At 40.8% G+C, this 19,674-nt stretch overlaps 2 protein-coding genes across 2 annotated transcripts in view; one reads left to right on the top strand and one right to left on the bottom strand.

The window, feature by feature from the left end:
- Nucleotides 1-28: 28 nt before the first annotated feature.
- Nucleotides 29-9,780, bottom strand: NDUFB9 (NADH dehydrogenase (ubiquinone) 1 beta subcomplex, 9, 22kDa). Its single transcript, XM_012660827.1, has 4 exons — nt 9,594-9,780; nt 5,595-5,787; nt 2,560-2,673; nt 29-258 (listed from the first exon to the last, which is right to left on the bottom strand). The coding sequence occupies exons 1-4, from the start codon at nt 9,692-9,694 to the stop codon at nt 127-129; spliced, it is 540 nt and encodes a 179-aa protein (XP_012516281.1). The 5' UTR covers nt 9,695-9,780; the 3' UTR covers nt 29-126.
- Nucleotides 9,781-9,801: 21 nt separating this feature from the next.
- TATDN1 (TatD DNase domain containing 1) overlaps nt 9,802-19,674 on the top strand; it is a 31,772-nt gene continuing 21,899 nt past the window's right edge. Inside the window, exons 1-3 of the mRNA XM_012660797.1 lie at nt 9,802-9,858; nt 17,895-17,960; nt 18,292-18,341. Coding sequence (XP_012516251.1) covers nt 9,837-9,858; nt 17,895-17,960; nt 18,292-18,341 — 138 coding nt within the window. The 5' untranslated portion in view covers nt 9,802-9,836. The remainder of the gene's footprint in view (nt 9,859-17,894; nt 17,961-18,291; nt 18,342-19,674) is intronic.

Genomic DNA, 19,674 nt, shown 5'->3' with positions numbered 1-19,674 from the left:
TCTTTAGAAGAAAACATCGGTCAGACCAGACCATTTCAGTTATTTTTATTAGGGCAAGTGTGTGTCTGTTCTGTAACTTATTTCACTTGCAAGCACAAACAGTGAGGTCTCTCCCTCTCTTTCTCTCTACACAGGCCGCTCCCTGGGTCTCGTCACAATATGCCACCACAGTGGGGGCAGATCACCTTCCTTTCGGGCAGGGGGCAAAGCTTCAGTCAGGGGACCACCAGGTGGGGTTTCCTCCTGCAGCTGCTTAACCTAGAAGGAGGCAAGGAAGGAACAATTACCAAAGGAGTCTCATTGACTGTCAATCTGTCTGCTAAAGCCAAGTGTCAACTTTATTTCTATGGGGTGTCACACACTACTAATCTCAATATTGAAAAGTGTTTTTTATATATACCTGTACTTTACACAAACAGAAAAGCTTTTCTCCTTTAAGGGTTTTCCCATTCTTTAAAACAGCAAAGCTAAAAACCCTCCTACCCCTTATTATTTTGCTTAAAGCAAAACACGACAATTAGCATTTCAATTCCCCTTGTTATCGTTCTCCACCTCTCCCCCAGAAACATTTGTTTTTGTGTCTCAGCTAAGTGTTCTCCAAAAGTACCATTAAGAAACTTCAGTTCATTATATATTGGAGATTATAACTGGAAAGCCTCCCTACATAGCAACAAGGACAAGAAATAACATGAAATCACATGTAAAAATGTGCTCAGTTCTGCCCGATGGTGCCCAGCTACCTCCGGCGCCCAGCTACCCCCCGTTCTAGTGATCTCCAAGATAAATGTCCTAGAAGGGGAAGAGACCGAAGAGCTGAAGCTCCCTTCAGAATAATCCATTCTGGACTGTGGTTGCTCTGGGCCTCCAAACACGTGTGCTGTTTAACAATGGTGAAGCGATGAAATAAGTAAAGGAGGAACACACTTGAGCAGAATAATCATGGTGATCCACTGCAGAATGAACCTGCTGTTACCCGTGAATAAATATACTTCAAGCTTCTAAATGCTGAGACATTGCTTACAAAACACTGCCTACCTTGGTCACAATGACCTTCCATCCACTCTACACTGGCCAAAGACTTCCAAAGGTCAACATCCTGGACATCACCAGAACAACTTCCAAAATCACGAATTCAAATATCCTGCTATTCAACCACCCCTCGCACTTCCAGCTCATTTGCTCATTTGGTATTTACCCCCCTGAAACTCATAGAAATGAAACAAGTCATAGATCCTCCCACCCAACCTGACCTTCCCCCTCTGCATCAGCCTCCTGTCTTTACTTCCTTTTTTTATCCAGCTTAGATTCCATCATGACAACTGCTCCCTTTTGAATGACCTCAAGTTGTCACTTTCTCTGGGCAATAGACAAACCGAACCATCTACCTTCAAGCCTGCACCTGTACTACTTAATATTGCTAAAGAGAAAAAAAAATACTGGAACAAACTGGTGTCAGAACACATTCACTGTTTTCAACTCCGAATGGGCCTTCACCACGTGGCCATCCTACTCCCCTCCCCAAGACTATCGCACTTCTCCCACATTCTCCAAACACACTGCACCCACTTCTTTTTAGCTTTTCCTCTTATTTCAATAAAAGATTAGAAGTTATCACATAGAAGTCTGTTATCTTTAAAACTTCTAACCCTAATGCATTTATATACATCTTTTGTCCAATTATAATGGAGAAAGATCTTTCTCCTTTTCCTTCTTCTCTACACTGTGTTTTCTAAGGATGCCACATATCTCTCCATGGCTTTTAAAACAACTGAAAATGCAAAAGTTTCTGTTTCTAGGCAAAATTTCCCCTTGGCATTCCAAAGCTGCCTACTGACATCTGCCTTTGACGTCTCACAGGAGCCTCAAACTTCAACTTTCAAAACAATGCCCGATTGTCCCTGATACCTATCACATGCTCTGTGTCCCCAGTCTCCTTATCTCAGTAACTACCACCACCAAGATCCCCGTGAAAGCTTAACACCTGGAAACCACTCTGGATTCCTCCCTGCTCCTCACCTGTCCCTCACATGCAATCAATCTTTATATCCCTTTGAAAGACATCCCGAATCTAACTCCTCCCATATCTACTGTGTCCACCCTAGTGCTGGTCATTATAAACCTTTTTTGACTAAACTGCAGTAATTTCAAATTGGTCTATCTATTCCTCCTCTTGCCCTCTCCAATATATTCTTCACACTATAGCAAGACTGAGCTTTTAAAAATGTTAACTCTAGCCATGATAACATGACTAAAAAATGCCTAAGGCTCTATCTAGTGGAGAGAAGGTTAAGGGGTAGTCGGGTACAGCAAGAAGGTCAGGCGAAGGAGAGAAGCAAAGTCAGAGAAGAGAAAAGTCAAAAAGAACAGGGAATGCGTTTTAACCTATTTGTAAGATGGTTGTAAATGTTAAATTGGGCACACTCAGAAATTAAAATATATCTGAGAAGCAAGGGGCCAGAATAACTGTCATGGCTGGAATCTGGACCTCTGCATGTGGGGAGTAAAACCCGACTCCATCCATGTGGCCAAGCTATATGGTCAAGGGCGAGTAAGACGTACCTCTCGCTCCCAGCTTTCCCTCCGCAGTTTCTTCCACTGCTCTCTCTTGGCAAAGTAATCAGGATACATTGCCTTCTCAGAAGGATGCCAATGATCTAAGCACCACTCTGGAACCTGTTAGGAGAGGAAATCACGGTGTCATTCCACAGGATACATTACATGTCACTGACAGGGCCTGCTCAGGAGATAAGGACACACATCAAGGTGAGTTTTTATAACCATTTGCAACTATTAGGCTGTTTCTAACTCTAAGCAATGAACAGCAGGGGACAAGCAGAAACCAAAGAAAGAGCCTATGGCTGAAAAATAGCAGCATTAGTCCAAAGAGCACTGGATCATTCCTCCTCTGCCTGCCTTTTCTAAATATCCAGAGTGGTTTATGTTACTTGTAACTATTACCTATAGTATCTCAGAAATACTAAGCATCAATCCAAGTTGGTTAACTTTAAGGTCCTAGAATGAGTTACTTACCCAGTAATAACTTTGCTCTGCCAAAAAGTATACTGTAAGACCTTGAGCCGAATTTGAAAGAAAATCTTAATGATGTACAAGAGAGAGAAAACTGACACCTGAAAAAAAGTACAGCTACACCTTGGAGATACTATGCTTTCAGTTTCAGATCACTGCAATGAAGTGAATATCACAATAAAGCAAGTCACACAAATTTTTTGGTTTCTCAGTACATACAGAAGTTATATTTACACTATACTGGGGTCTATTAAGTGTGCAATGGCATTATGTCTTAAAAAATGTACATAATTTAAAAATACATTATTGCTAAAAACTGCTAACGATCATTTGAACCTTCAGCGACTCATAATCTTTTTGCCGATGGAGGGTTTTACATCAATGTTGATGGCTGCTGACTGATCAAGGTAGTGGTTGCTGAGAGTTGGGGTGGTTGTGGCAATTTCTTAAAATAAAACAATGAAGTTTGCTACATCAACTGACTCTTCCTTTCACGCAAGATTTCTCTGTAGCATGTGATACTGTTTGATAGCATTTTACCCACAATAGAACCTCTTTGAAAATTGGAGTTAATCCTTTCAAACACTGCCACTGCTTTATCAACTAAGTTTATGTACTACTGTAACTACTTTGTTGTTATTTCAACAATTTTCAGAGAATCTTCACCAGGAAATACATTTTGAGAAACCACTTTCTTTACCCATCCATAAGAAGCAACTCCTAATACATTCAAGTTTTATCATGAGATTCAGTCACATCTTCAGACTCCACTTCTATTTCTACTTCTGCTATTTCTACCACATTTTCAGTTGCTTCCTCTACTGAAGTCCTGAACCCCTCAAAGTCATCCACGAGGGCAAGTTCTTCCAGACTCCTGTTAATGTTGAAATTTTGAACTCCTCCCATGAGTCAAATATGTTATAAATGGCATGTAGAATGGCGAAACTTTCCCAGAAGGTTTTCAATTTATTTTTCCCAGATCCAATAGGAAGAATCCCCATCTATGGCAGCTATAGCCCTGTGAAATGTATTTCTTACATAATAAGAGAAGTCAAAATTACTCCTTGATCTGTGGGCTGCAGAATGGATGTTGTCTTAGCAGCCATGAAAACAACATTAATCTCCTTTTACATCTCCATTAGAGCTCTTGGGTGACTAGGTGCATTATCAGTGAGCAGTAATAAAAGGAATCTTTTTTTCTGAGTGGAGGTCTCAACAGTGGCCTTAAAATATTCAGTGAACCATGCTGTATACAGATGTGCTGTAATCCAGACTTTGTTGTTCCATTTATAGAGCACAGGCAGAGTAGATTTAGTATAATTCTTGAGAGCCCTAGGATTTTTGGAATGGTAAATGAACACTAGCTTCAACTTAAAGTCATCAGTTGCATTAGCCCCTAACAAGAGAGTCAGCCTATTCTTTGAGGTTTTGAAGCCAGGCGCTGACTTCTCCTCTCTAGTTACGAAAATCCCCTAGATGGCGTCGTCTTCAAATAAAAGGCTGTTTCGTCTACAATGAAAATTTGTTAGTGTAGCCACCTTCATCCATTATCTAAGCTGGATCTTCTGGATAACTTGCTGCAGCTACTGTATTGGCACTTGCTGCTTCACCTTGCACTTTTATGATTTTTATGCTTCTTTCCTTAAACCTCATGAACCAAACTCTACTAGCTTTGAACTTTTCTTCTGCAGCCTCCTCACCGCTCTCAACCTTCACAGAATTGAAGAGAGTTAGGGCCTGGCTTTGGATTAGGCTCTGGCTCGAGGGGATGTTTGACTGGTTTGATCTTGTACCCAGACCACTCTAACTTTCTTCATATCAGCAATAAGGCTGTTTCGCTTCTTATCATTTGTGTGTTTACTGGAGTAGCACTTTTAATTTCCTTCAAAAAGTTTTCCTTTGCATTCACAATTTGGCTAACTATTTGGCACAAGAAGCCTAGCTTTCTGTCTATCTTAGTTTTTGACATGCCTTTCTCCCTAAGCTTAATCATTCCTAGCTTTTGATTTCAGGTGAGAGATGTATGACTCTTCCTTTCCTTTGAACACTTAGAGGCCATTGTAGGGTTTTTAATTGGCCTAATTTCAATATTGCTATGTCTCAGGGAATAGGAAGCCCTGGGGAGAGAGAAAGAGAGACGGCAACAACTGGTTGGTGGAGTAGTCAGAACACACACAATACTTAGCAATTAAGTCCACTGTCTTATATGGGCATGGTTTGTGGTGCCCCAAAACAACAGTAACATCAAAGATGAATGATCACAGATCACCATAATAATGAAAAAGTATGAAATATTAGTATTGAGAGAATTGCTAAAATGTGACACACAAACACAAAGTGAGCACATGCTTTTGAAGAAATGGTGCCAACAAGACTTGTTGACACAGGGTTCCCACAAACCTTCAATTTGTAAAAAGTCAGTATCTTCAAAGCACAATAAAGCACAATAAAATGAGGTATGCCTGTAGTATCTAACAACTGTCAAAAGAAATCTCATAGCTACCCCGCAAAGAGCAAGTGGTTTATAAGGCTCTCAGAAGGCAGCTGCCACTGTAATTCGCACCTACCTTGTAGCACTCATATCTCTCATAGGAGGTACCCCCAGGAGAGTCGGGGAAGATATATGGCTGTGGATGCTGACAGAACCAGAATTCTTCCTCCGCCTCCCTCAGCAGCTGGGTGGCCTTCCTCATATCCTTTTCATTCTTATGTTCTTCAAACCGGGCTCTCATCAAACAAGCAAAGTACCGGTATTTGTCCCTTAAACCAAAACGATTTTGGAGATTAGAAATGTTCTCTACTCAAGTGGGCAGTATTACCGTCTGACAGGAGGCTGCACTCCTACTAACACCTTCTGGATGAGTATGGAACATCCTGGCACCTCCCACAACCCTGTCAATGGAGCAGCCATATCATTATGACTGCTTCCTCTGCAGACTGCCGAACATCAGCAACAAAAAAATACTGTATTATTAATAAATACTGCCTAACCATTCTTCTCTCCTCCAACAAGGGAATGATGATTTAAACAAAAAAGGAAAAAGAGAATTAGCCAAAGAGAAAAGCTACAGCCTCTGTAGGATCATTCAACCTTATTCAGTGACAACTTACTCCATTTCCTTCTAGCTTGTGCTAGGCACTGTGCTAAATTCTGGAGATAACAAAGATGATAAGAAAGGAGGTGTTATATGGTACAAACAATATTGCTCAAATCATACAGAGCTGGGTTTGAATCCTGACTGACACTAGCTGTGTGACTTCAGGCAAGCTGCTGTCCGGTTCTGAAGAAACTGTGGGGAGAGATCAGTTATGAGGCTTTGACAATAATCCAGGCCACAGATACAAGGACCTGAAGCAGGCAGTGGTGGTGGTGACAGAATGGAGACAGGAGAGAGACATTTAGCTTACCAAGTTATCAGACTCTCAAGTCAGACTGCGCGGGCCTGAATTTTAGCTCTGCCACTAGCTGTGTGATCTGGGATAAGTTACTTACTGTCTCTTGGCCATGGGTCCCTCCTCTAAAAAACAATGTTAATAACAATGTCTATATACCTTGGGCTGACTTAGAGCTGAAACACATAAATACATTTCACACAGTGCTTGGTATATCCCAAGTGCTCAATAATGTCAGTTACTAATATTATTGCACTGGTAAGAGAAATTTACAGAACTCAGCGTTCAATTGTTCAATTATACACGGTGTATGTGTGTTATTGGCAGAGGAGTAAGTGGTAAAAAGTCCCCGCATTAAATAAGGCTGCCCAAAGTACCTACAGCAACATAGAGGGCCCAGGATGGAACCATGGAGAAGAGATAGCACTATGAGGGCAAATGGAGGAATTCAAGCAAGGACTGAGAAAAATGTCAGATTTTAAAAATGCTGAGCTGGTGCTATCATAGTAGCTAGTTTTATCATTTTCTCCAGGGCTATGGACTTTAATATTCCCAGCTGTAGTTCAGGATTACTGGAATTCTTTTTTTTTCAGGTTTAACTTTTAAAAATGGATACATAATATTAAGGTTATTAAGTATGAAATGTCCGATTTCCTTAAGTACTAAGTTTTATAGTTGATATCTCTGACATTTCACTTCGACACTTCTTGTTTTATTTTTATTGTGAAGGTACACCCACAGTCCTAGTACATGTTTTGGCTTGTGATTATCTTTCAAATTTTTTGTGAAACCATGGATAAGTCAAAAATTTGTGTTATTTTTGAATATGAGTTCTATCGTGGAACCAATGCAGTGCAGACAGCTTGAAATATCAATGAAGCATTTGGGAAGGATGTGGCTAATAAATGCACAGTATGTCGATGGTTTGAGTTCTGTTCTGGTGATTTTCATCTTGAAAATGAGCCATGTGGGCGACCTGAGACCAAGGTGCATAATGATGAGCTGAAAGCTGTAGTGGAAGCGAATCCATCTCAACCTACGTGTGAATTACCAGCAAAGTTCGACGTTACTTTTCCAACAATATTGGACCATTTGAAACAAATCAGCAAGGTATAGAAGCTGGATAGATGGGTTCTGCGTGAATTACACAAGCATCAGACAAGAAATCATCTCAAAGCTTGCCTTTCTTTGCTATCACGAAATAAAGGTGAACCATTTCTACACGGTATTGTTATGTGTGATGAAAAATGGATTCTTTTTGACAATCACAGGCGTTTGGCACAATGGTTAGAATACAGATGAAGTGCCGAAACACAGTTCAAAACTTAATATTCATCAAAAAAAGCTAATGGTGTCTGTTTGATGGTCCAGTGCTGTTATTATCCACCATAGCTATGTGAAACCTGAACAATCAATTACAGCAGCTGTCTACTGCAAGCAATTGGATGAAATGATGAGGATGCTTGCAATTAAGCAGTCCAGACTGGTCATTAGAGACAGGACAATCCTTTTGCAAGACAATGCTCAACTGATCACATGTCGCACAAACAACACTGCTCAAACTATAGCAGCTGGACTTGGAAACTCTCTCTCATCCACCATATTCACCAGACCTTGCACCAACTGACTACCACTTTGTCCAGGCTTTGGACCACTTCTTGCAAGGAAAAATATTCAGTTCTCAACAAGCTGTGGAAAACGCCTTTTGCAATTTCACTGCCACTTGCTCTCCAGGTTTCTTCACTGCTGGCATAAACAAGCTACCATTAAGATGGCAAAACTGTGTGGACAGTTTAGGTACATACTTTGATTAATTGTACTGTTTATTGTTTGAGATATAATAAACTATATGTTTGATTTGAAACTGGACACTTCATATTTAATGCCCTAATAATTGTAAATACTTATGGGATACATGTGATATTTTGACACATGCATACAATGAGTTATGATCAAATCAGGGTAATTAGGATAGTCATCACCCCAAATTTTATCATTTCTTTGTCTTGGGATACCTAAATTCTTGAAAGCTTGACTTCCTTCATCTTTGTAAGACTGACTGATATTATAATTCTGTTATCTATTTGTTTATATGTCCATTTTCCCCACAAATCCATGAGCTCCCGCAGCTCAAAAAAGGATTTACTAACTTTTATTTTTTTGGCATCCATCATAGCACCTGAACTGCAAATTCTGTCACATAAATGAATAAGGAAAACTCAGGGAAGAAACTAACAATCCTGCAACCATGGCCATCTTCTTGCCTGGCAAAGAGAAGTATGTCCATGACTTTCTAATAATCACAAATATGCAATCTGGACTTCAAGAATATCCTCTCCAACTCTTCCAGGCCTACTCAGTTTTCTATCATTTAGAGGCTTTTCCCAGAAACCCTTCTCCTGAAACTAGGTTTTAAAATTCCGACAAGAGTGGGGGTCTCGCATCCACACATCTGGGGTTGTCAGCCCGCCCTGCATTGCATTTAGGTCATGCGAATCTATATATTTTAACATTATGTTCTAAGACTAGTCTCAGGTGCACAGAGGAGGAAAGAATGGAACTATGTGGGAGGTGAAAAAGATTTGAATGTAAGGAAAAGGACTGAATGAAGCTAAAAAGAGAAAACTTAATAGGAGGGGTGGGACAATGATAATGTCTTGAAGTCATACTTAAGTTTTAATACTGGCTTGGCTACCAACTAGCTCTATGGCCTTGCACAAATTATTCTCTGTGCCTATCTTCTCATCTGTAAAATAAGGCTAAAATAATCCCTACCTCCTACAGTTGTTCTGCAGACTAAACAACACGTGTTGCACATATTATTATTGTTAACACGAGATCATAAAGAAAGCTATCATTTCGTGAGCACTGGACCTGTGACATTTACAGTTTTAGAAACATTATTTCATTTAATCTCCAAGCAACCTTTGTGCTGTCTCCTGTTTTACTTTTTAGAAAACTGAGACCTGGACCAGATAAGCAACTCTACAAGGTTTCGCAGCTATGGGCTGTGAGCCTGGATTCGAACCCGCGTCTATGCGCGGGCTCTGTGGGGCGAGAGGCCTTCCAAGGTGTCCCTTAAGTCCTTGAGCCGCCCAGTCCCCCGGCGCTTTTAGCTTCCATGAGGTCCCCGGGATCACCTCCCTCCCAGGCCCTGGGTCCCCCTCTCCCACCTGTGTATGCACCACGACTCGAGGTGGCGTAGCGCCCGCTTATAAAGCCTCAACACCTTCTGCTGATGGGTCAGGTAGGCCGCCGGCGCCGAGAACGCCATGACAGACCGCTCACCTTCAGCGGCCGCACGGCCTATCGGGAAACCGGAAGCCTGGGGCTGCGGCACCCGGCGAGACGGCCGGAAGGGCGGATCTGCTAGCTGCCACTTCCGCTTCCGCCGGGGAGGTCCTACGGCAGCAGTCATGACTCGCTTCAAGTTTATTGGTAAGAGGAGCGCTTTCCCCATTCTTGCATGTCGCTAACCAAGGATAGGGGGTCCAGGGAGTGCAAGTCCTTGCACTCTCCGGCGTTTTAAGGGTTGAAAGGGCCACTCAATGGAAAAGACCGCGGGGAGGCGTCTGGGTGAATACTGGTGATCAATGTTCTGGTTCTCGATTTAGGTCCTGGATTCACGAGTGTGTATTTATTTGTGAAAATTCACAAGCACCGTTATGATTTGGGCTCTTTTTAACATGTGTGTTGTAGTCAATTTGAAAAAGAGGAAGAAAACAACCCCCCAAAATCCAGTAGATGAATTTGAACTTTTTTTTGGTCCTTCTCTTTTGACTTATCTTGATCACTGTGCCGATGTTTGCTGGTGGGTAGGTGGGTGAGGAAGTGGTTTATATCTCAGAGGCCATTAAGTATTAGAGGAGCACTTAACAGAAAGAGACATGAATCACATAGAGTCCAGAAAAAGAAGATATTTGCCACCAAACGTAGCTTAGGTAAAGCAGCCTATTCATCAAGGGATAGAAGCAGCTCTAGTAACTGGCTAAGGAATGCACTTTAGGCATATCATATGTCAGAAAGAAAAGGACTATATGTCACCTATATGAGAGATTCTCACAGAAAAGGGAAGAACTTGGTGGCTGAGCCAGTGCAGAGTATCTTAAAGCCCAAGACACACTTGCATCCAAACCTGAATTTAGAAGTTTAAGTACACTGAATCAGCCTGAACAACCGACCCTTCAGAAGACTGTTCTAGGAAGAAGTATCACCTGGAATTGATCTCAACCAGCACCTGCCTCAGGGTAGGCATTACAGAACGATTTAGCATCCCATTTAACATCCATTCCTGTTAAGGTTGAGAAAGGACAAGGAATGGCTTCATAAATTGAGTCTCCAAGGTAATCTTCAATTACCTTTTAAAATTAGAGGCATAAATGTTTACATGTCAAATTTGCTTACTGTTCAGTTCCATGTTTTTCACTTTGTTTTCTAGTAAAAGATTGCTTTGGAAAAATTCTAATCTCTTTGCTGCTGACAAAGACTCTCTCTTTGACTAAACCTGAATCAGACTGTCCTGAGCTGGCTTCTTGACCAGGCCCCAACCCTGGGCTCTGTACTTGGCCAGCTGGGTCCAGTTTTAGGAAGAATTCTACCGGATCAGTTCAGTGAAAATCCCTGATCAGTTCCTTATCTCCCATCTTGTATATCCTGTCACTCTGGCCTGCCTTCAGCAGGAATCTGTCGATCTGAGTTAAGCCAGAATCCTCCCTTACCTCCGATGTTTCCTCTTAGTAATTTTTTGTCTGTTGATACCCACCTTATTTGGTGGCTATAAATCCTTACTTGTCCTTGTATTCAGAGTTGAGCCCAGTCTCTGTCTCCTTCTGCAAAACCCTCACTGTACTAGTCTTGAATGGCCTTCTTGAATAAAGGTTTCCTTATGGTCTTTAACATGTGTCATGAATAATTGTTTCTTTTACACTTCACAGAGGGAGAATGGACTAGAAGAGACACAAACCATTTCTATTTTCCTAATGATCAATGACAGTAGGTTACTATAGACTGAACCTCTGTGAAAGATTATTTTAGGCAGAAAATTTCACTGGGTAAATTTTCTCAGCCTATCCCCTTCTTTATCTAATTTCCTTCTCTTTCTTGTAAAGAAACCAAATGATAATTTCTTATGATCTGGGCCATTCTACTTGTTGACTAAAAATCGTGAGATCTATAAATTTGGAAAGGAGAACTTTATTTCTTATGATGGTTTGCAACCTGCAGGCCAGGAGGCACAGCCTCCGGCTGAGACTAAAAGCAAGCCCTTTGGGGACCCAAAAGATCAATTAGCCTCACCCCTTACTCTAGGACACCCAAATTATTATCTCCGTTTTTTGCTTTTTGTCCATAAACAGAAGGAAGGGGAGTCCTAACTCAGCTCCATGGGGGTAGCAGTCAGCCCATTGAGTATTATAGTCAATAGTTAGACTCGGTAGCCCAAGGACTGCCACCCTGCCACCTCCACCCTCATTAAGGCTACCAAAAAAATAATAATAGGATCCCCTCTCACGCTGTGTGTTCCTCATTCCATTGAAGCCCTTCTCATCTCTCACCATACTCAGCATATTTCAGCAAGCCAATTGACCTCCATTGAGACACTTTTTTCCTCATCTTCTAACTTGACCGTGGTTTGTTGCAGCTTCCTTAATCCAGCCACCCTTTTGCCTTTACTAAGAAAAGATGTTCCCCATGACTGTGTTGTCTTTACAAATGCCCTTCTTTTACTCATATAGACTTAAAGGAGACCCCCATTCCCAGTCCAGATTTTATCTGGTACACTGATGGATCCTTTCTCAAAAATTCTGCTGGCTCCTATCAGGCAGGCTACATAGTAGTCTTTCTGATAGAAACCATCAAATCAGGTCCCCTGTCAGGCACCTGACCGCCCAACAGGCAGAACTACGTGCCCTGCCTGAGGACTGCCTGCTGACCAAGGCTAACGCGGCGGACATTTATATAGACAGCAGGTATGCTTTTCTTTGGAGTTGCCTGTAGTTTTGGCATGCTCTGGAAACAAAGGGGTTTTTTTTTACTTCCTCTGGACAGCCTATAAAGAACAAAGACTTTGCTTTTGCTCTCTTAGATGCCATTCAGGCTCTTCTGAGCCCTAGCCATTATCAAAGTCTAGGGACATTCCTCTGACAAGACAGAAGGCAGCAAAAGCAACCACTTAGCGGATGTGGCAGTATAATTTCCCAATTATGCTTACTCAACGCACTACCTGCCCTTCCCCCCTTGCTCTTCCTTCTCCTGCCCCTCCCCATCTGAAGATCTCCTTTCCAGACTCTCACTATCTCAAAAGACAGGCTCAGAGTCTGAAAGAAGGAAATGGATAAAACAAAATTATACTTTCAGCCCCCGGACAAAATTATGGGACACTCTGTGCACTTAGGCCAGGAAATGTTTTTTCCTATCCAGTTACAGGGGGAACTCCTGGTTTATTGCTGGGGGCTCATTAAAGCTATAAAAATCTATCAGTGCAAGGTTGTAGAATATTTTTATAGTTTCCAATCAGGTCATGAACTCCAGTGTCACCACCTCCAGCCTGGAGATTACATACACTGGAAAAGACATCAGTTACAAGACTCCCTCCTGCTCCATTGGAAGGGTCCTTATCAGGTGCTATTAACTAATCCTTATGCTGCTAAGTTACAGGGAGTTGACTCTTGGGTGCACATATCTCATCTGAAAAAAGCGCCAATCTCTGCTGAGTCTTGGAAATTGATGCTGGTATCTGACATCAAACTCAAGTTACCCAAAGTCTTGTCTTTAGACCCAGGAAAAGGTGACAAAGTGAACTTTCACGAGACACAGGGCCAGACCTGTGTTCAGAGACATTGGGACTCATTTAATAATTTTGATTCTATCTAAATTAATGTAACTCGTTCTCTGCCTTGATACTAGATAATTTGAATGTTTAGCTATCTTTGAGCTCTCTCTTCCTGTCATTTTCAGAACTAGGCAGGGTTTATGACCCTCCTCGGAGGACATGATTACTCTATTCCTTATTAGTCAGTTGCTATACTGCCTTAAGGACGGTCTCCAAAGTTTGTCTGATAAGCCCCCTGAATTCATATGGGATTTATGGTTTTTCCCTTGGTTTGACTTTCTGAATAGCTAAAATGGTCATCCCCTCCTTTCCTTTATTCTCAGAGCTCTGTTAGCCCCTTTCCCACCTTTTTGTGATTGTCCCTCTTTCCCCATGCGTAGAATGGTGTGATATCACTTTGATTAAGCTATCCCAGAGTGCTGCCACTGGAGGAAGCCTATTGGATTACGGGATTTGCCAACAGCTTCCCAGATCCATTCGTGATAAATATGGGCCACGGATAATACCTGTCACTAACTTCTCAGATGTTCTCAATGTCACCACTTAACTAGACCAATGTCTTTCCCTGTGGACTTTCTGGATCCAATTGCTTCAAGACCCAAACATTAACACCGCTTGTTTTAATTTGTCCTGTCATTAATGTTGGAAACCTGTTCTATACTACAGGACTTCTTTGATCTATGAACTACTGGTTAGACAAATGTAGTTTAGATCAGATAAATAAAGTTAAAAATATGTCCCTACTATGCCAACAATACTTATATTTAAAATATCATGTAAATGGATTCTGGAGAGCTTGCAAAGGAAATGACACATGATTCAATTTGATATTGTCAGCACTTACCATGAATGAATCTATTGATGAACACACCCATGGGGGTATCACCTGTGGGCGCCCCCCACCCAGGCTATGTGTTTGTACATAGCATAGGGTCTGATCTGCCTGCACAGGGACAAATACACTGTTGCCTCAACAGCTTATGCATAGAAGGTTCATGCTTGCTAGGACATTTTGTAACCCCCTTATCCTTACATAAATATACTGAAGTACCATCTTTCTTTCTTCATTATAAAACTAAAAGCCTGTGCTAGGCTGGGCGCGGTGGCTCACGCCTGTAATCCCAGCACTCTGGGAGGCCGAGGCGGGCGGATTGTTTGAGCTCAGGAGTTCGAAACCAGCCTGAGCAAGAGCGAGACCCCGTCTCTACTAAAAATAGAAAGAAATTAACCGGACAACTAAAAATACATAGAAAAAATTAGCCGGGCATGGTGGCGCATGCCTGTAGTCCCAGCTACTCGGGAGGCTGAGGCAGTAGGATTGCTTGAGCCCAGGAGTTTGAGGTTGCTGTGAGCTAGGATGACGCCATGGCACTCTAGCCCGGGCAACACGGTGAGACTCTGCCTCAAAAAAAAAAAAAAAAAAAAACCAGAATTATGATGGTTCAATGCATAGAACTTATAGACAGGTAAAATCTATAACCGTACCTTTTGACTTTTACGTCGTTTGATAGATCTTAGGGTTTAATGGGTGCCTGCCTGCCTCTGTTCTGGTCTGGCCTGGGATGTTAAATTGGCTGTAAGTCCCTTGGCCACAAGGGTCCCACCTAGGGACTGGATAGACCTGGGCAGGTAGCCACACCACCCTGGCAACAACATGGGACAAAAAAGTTTGGCCATCAATGCCACCTATGGCAGACGTTGGCCAAAAGTGGGAAATGTGAAATAAAAATAAAACCCTAAGACACCTGACCGATTGAAAGGACCTCTCTTGGCCAAGGAGACTCCAGAAAAACTTCAAAAATGAAGTTTCTTGGCCATGATGAGACAGGTGGTTGGTCATGTCTCAGTATACTGCCTTCCTCCTCACTAAACATTACCAGACCTTCCCCCTCCTTAGAATTAAGCAGAAACCATCTCTGAAAAACGAAGAACAGGAGACCCCTCTGCTGACTTCAACCAACCACCTGACTCCCCTCCCTTTTTGCAGTTTCAACATGACAACTAACCGTTTTACAAAGCATTCCTTCCCGATAAATGACCGCTGACCACAGTCTGGTTCTGTTAAGTTTATAGAGGCTGTGCTCAAAGTGCCTTTGTGTCCTATGTTTCACCTTTTGACATATAGAGACTAATTTTACTGGATTTTAATGTTAAGTCTCCAGCCCAAAGTGAACATAGGACGTATGTAACATATATATCTGCTTACTACATATATGTGTGACCCCCTTCATGAATATTTATAACTCCTCTTCTAACTTGTTAAAAGTGTATATTTAGCCAACCCGTTTAGCATACACCTTCTGTCCCATCCTTCCTCCAGTGAAGTGCCAGCTTTTCGTCTCAGCTGGAGACTCTGCTTCCCAGCCTGCAGGTTGCAGTCTATCATAATAATTAAAGTTCTCCTTTCCAAATTTATAGATCTTGTGATTTTAAGTTGACATCTTGAACCCCTGAATTGTATTTATAGTAGTAGATGATGTTTGCATGTAAGTAGCTCTTTTAAAGGGTGCCAGTTGTGAATTCATCACCCTATCCATCTCTCTTGACATGCTGTTGTTCAAATATCTTTGTAGTTTTCTGCGTCTTGCTTTTTCTCTTGCTTTTTCAAATGCCTAGAATACTCTCTCCACTATCTCTTGGATTATCCAAATGCCGATTCATCTTTCAAGGTCTATCTTAGTGTTGGAGCAGACATTCCTGGGGGCCAGCTTGGCAGAAATCAGAATGAGAACATACCAAGAAGCAGCTAAAACTTTGCAGAAATAATGTAGGGGGTCTATTGGTAAGCAACTGCCCGCTACCCTACAAATTTAGAGATTCTCCTAGTGCTTCAAGCTAAAGGATGTGTATTTTAAATAAGGGAGGCATTTTTCTTGCCTCTGACTATCACAGTCTGACTTCATATTTTGTTCCCCTTGTTCTCTTCCACAACGGAATTTACCAAGAGTGGCCCTTGATTTTTTGGGGTCAGATAATTCTTGGTTGTGGGAGGCTTTTCTGTACATTGTAGGATATTTGGCAGCATCCGTGGCCTCAACCCTAGATGTCAATAGCACTCCCCTCAGTTAACAACCAAAAATACATGCAGACATGCTAAATCTTGGGAGTGGGGAAGGGGGATTGGAGGGAGAGACGTTCTCCACTGAGAACCACTGCTCTGTAGCCACCATGAAGCTCTTCCAGTCTTCTAGATACAGTATGTACCTGCACACATCTGTATGTAGAATGTCCTTTACCTTCTTCAGCTGAGAGGCCTAAGCTCTTTAAGATCCAGCTCCTCTGTAAAGCTTTTCTCATCATGCCTGCCCCTCCCTTGTGCTCCCATGCATGTAATTATTTACAGACTAAATGTGGATAAAGCTCCTATTATATGCCAGCCATTGTGCTATGTTCTAGGGATACAGCAGTGAAGAAGATAAACATGATTTCTTGCCTCACGTTGCTAACAGTCTAGCTAATTATATAACAGATTATATTTGTAGTTCTCATATGTACTGTAAATTCTGAAGGGTAGGGACGAAGTGTGTTGGGTCTTATTAATTTCTCTGTCCCTAAATTCCTTACATAGTATTTGGCACAGAGTTGGTCTTTGTAAGTATTTAGTGAATAAAGAAAATAATTTATTCCTCTGTGTCTCCACTTACATTACTCTAATTCAGGCTATCTTTGTTGCAGATATGAATTCTTGCCAGTTTCCAAATGAGACATCCTAATTCCAGTGTCGCCTTCAAATTCTTCCTTTCACAAAGACACCAGAAAGAGATGTCCAGAATGTAAATCTTACTCCTCTGCTTAAAAGCTATCAGAGCTTCCTGTTTCATCCAGTATTTTAAAGACAAGTGTCTGAGCATAGCTGGGTCTGGCTTCTGCCTTATACAGCATCATCCTTCTGTATCCAAGGGGGATTGGTTCCAGGACCTCATGCAGATATCGAAATCCTCACATGCTCAAGTCCCTTACATAAAATGGCATAGTGTTTGCATATTTTCTATGCACATCTTCAAGTATACTTCAGATCACCTCTAGATTACCTAAAATACCTAATACAATGTAAATGCTATGTAAATTGTTATGCTGTATTGTTGTTATTTGTATTATTTTTAATTTTTTCCTAATATTTTGATCAACCTGCATTTGCTTGCCAACTGTTCTTCCAGCAGCTGAGACAGCCTGTACTCTCTACAAGCACTGTGCTGTTTCCCACCCTGGAGGCTTTGCTCCTATTGCTTCCTCTGTCTATAGTCTCCTCTCTTCCACTGGATAACAATAACTCATCCTTTAAGATTCAGTTCAGGGATTACTTCTTTCTGGAAGCTTCTTCTGAGCCAGCCACCAGATTAGGTTGGGTGTTCCTCTTCTGTGCCCCATAGTACCATGTTTACATCTAATATTTTCATAACTGTCTGTTAATGAGTCTGCCTTACCAATTCTGCAGTGAGTTTCTTGAAAGCAGGAATTATATCTTAAATTCACCTTTGTATTCCACGTGTCTAGCACAGTAGCTGACATGTGGTAGGTACTTTGATATTGGTTGAATGGATGAGTGTGTGAATGAAAAGTTGAGTAACAGGAGCTTTTATTTAAAGTAGAAGTTTCAAATAGAGAGTCAATGATTAATCAGTTATTTTATTTTTGCTTTCTGTAGATATTGGTATCAACTTGACAGATCCTATGTTCAGAGGAATTTATAGGGAGGTTCAAAAGCATCAAGGTAAATGTTTCTTTTATTAAGGTAGATAGTTGCTCTATGAAGACAAATTTTCCACCTCAAGGAGATCTTACAAAGCATAATCTACTCTTACAATTGAAATAATAAAGAATTTCTCATCCTTGATAAAACTATAAAGTGAAACATATATTGGTAAACCATGACCATGAACAGTTATAAAGCACCTATGATAACGAAATTTTAATCAAGCCCTTCTTATCTGTGGAAGTTCATGATTTTATATGTACAACTTTAAATAATGATATACACAAGCCAAACAACAGTCAAATTTTTATTTACCAGATTTTCTTAATGTGGGGTTTGTCTTTTACAGATGACTTACAAGATGTAATAGGGAGAGCTGTCCAGATTGGTGTTAAAAAGGTACATCTGATTTTTGTTATTCTTGAGTTTTCTTGTTTTTTAACTAAATTTTTAGTTAAAGTTCTGCACAGTAGAAGTTCAAGAGCCAATGCCACACTTGGGCATTTAGTGTCTACATGGAATATTAGCAAGTTAATAGAAATAAAATATCAAAACATTCTCTTCCCAGGAATTTAAGTTACACAAACCTCATATATAGTTCTTTCATGTGATCAGAAATGTGATAAATAGCAAAATCTCTTTGAAAAAAAATTTTTAAGCCTATGTGAATTATCAGGTTTCTTAAGAGGCAACTTTTAATATATTTTATAGCATAATTTAGCATTTGTTATAATTAAGCAATTGTCAAAAAGACATGTATCTGTCACCAAGTCTAGCTTTTATATGGGCATACCATTTCAAATAACTGAGAGGACACTTTAACTTTTATAGCAATAAAATTTCTACCACTTTTTAAAGAATTCTAATAAGCAAATGAATATTAGCTCTGTGTCAAATTCTTTGAATAGATATTTCCTTAAATTAGTTTTTAAAGTAGCAAGCTAGCTCACACATGCACATAAGAAATGAGGTTAAATCCATAGTATGGTATCAGGACAATTGGTAGCTACTGCTTCTGAGTTGCATAGTCATTATTATTCATAAGAAATATGAAAAGATAAAAGTCACATTGATTTCTCATTTTGCAGTCACTGCCTGCTTGGTAAATCACCTTATATAGTGCTTTTCTGCAAACTGAAATACCAAGTTCCTATATATTTGTGTCAGCCATGAATAATTTAACCTTAATATTTCTATTCATTCTCTCTGTCTCTCTCTCTCTCTCTCTCTCTCTTTCTCTCACACACACACACACGCACACACATACTACTGACTTAGGAGTAACAGAACTGAAGTGATTTTTACTTGGGCATGGTTCCAAATTGAAATTTAATTCAGTACCTTGGAGTTATATTGTAGTGGTTAAAAGCATAGTTAGGGCATCACAAACCTGGGTTCCAGCCCAAGCTTCATTCTTCTTGTGAAGGTTAGGTAAAATATTGAATTTAAAGCATTTGGTATTATACCTGGCATAAACACACCTTCGTTATGTATATGCTGGAAGCCATCATCGTCATGTCATCATCATCATCATCATTGTACATTGGGAGAGGAAATGGTGCCCTCTAGTCTTGTCTTAACTTTTTCAACTATTTGGAAAGGTTATAGGTAAAGTAAAAAGTAGACTCGACTCGGTTAGAAACTATTTTGCATAATTGAAGTGCTGGATGTGGGCATGTGGTCCGGTATTAAAGAATTAGGTAATGTTAGTAACAAGAAAGTTTTCTCAACA

Source organism: Propithecus coquereli, unplaced genomic scaffold, assembly GCF_000956105.1.
Source record: "Propithecus coquereli isolate 6110/MARCELLA unplaced genomic scaffold, Pcoq_1.0 Scaffold68, whole genome shotgun sequence".
In the NCBI taxonomy this organism is placed as follows: domain Eukaryota; kingdom Metazoa; phylum Chordata; class Mammalia; order Primates; family Indriidae; genus Propithecus; species Propithecus coquereli.
This window is presented reverse-complemented; position numbering and strand designations above follow the sequence as displayed.

Bases quoted from the DNA above. Each gene is read 5' to 3' on its own strand.
- NDUFB9 (XM_012660827.1), bottom strand. From the start codon at position 9,694: ATGGCGTTCTCGGCGCCGGCGGCCTACCTGACCCATCAGCAGAAGGTG. The intron at 5,788-9,593 runs GTGGGAGAGGGG...TTTTGGTTTAAG, and splicing joins GAGTCGTGGTGCATACACAG to GGACAAATACCGGTACTTTG. The intron at 259-2,559 runs GTACGTCTTACT...GCCTCCTTCTAG, and splicing joins GGGAAAGCTGGGAGCGAGAG to GTTAAGCAGCTGCAGGAGGA.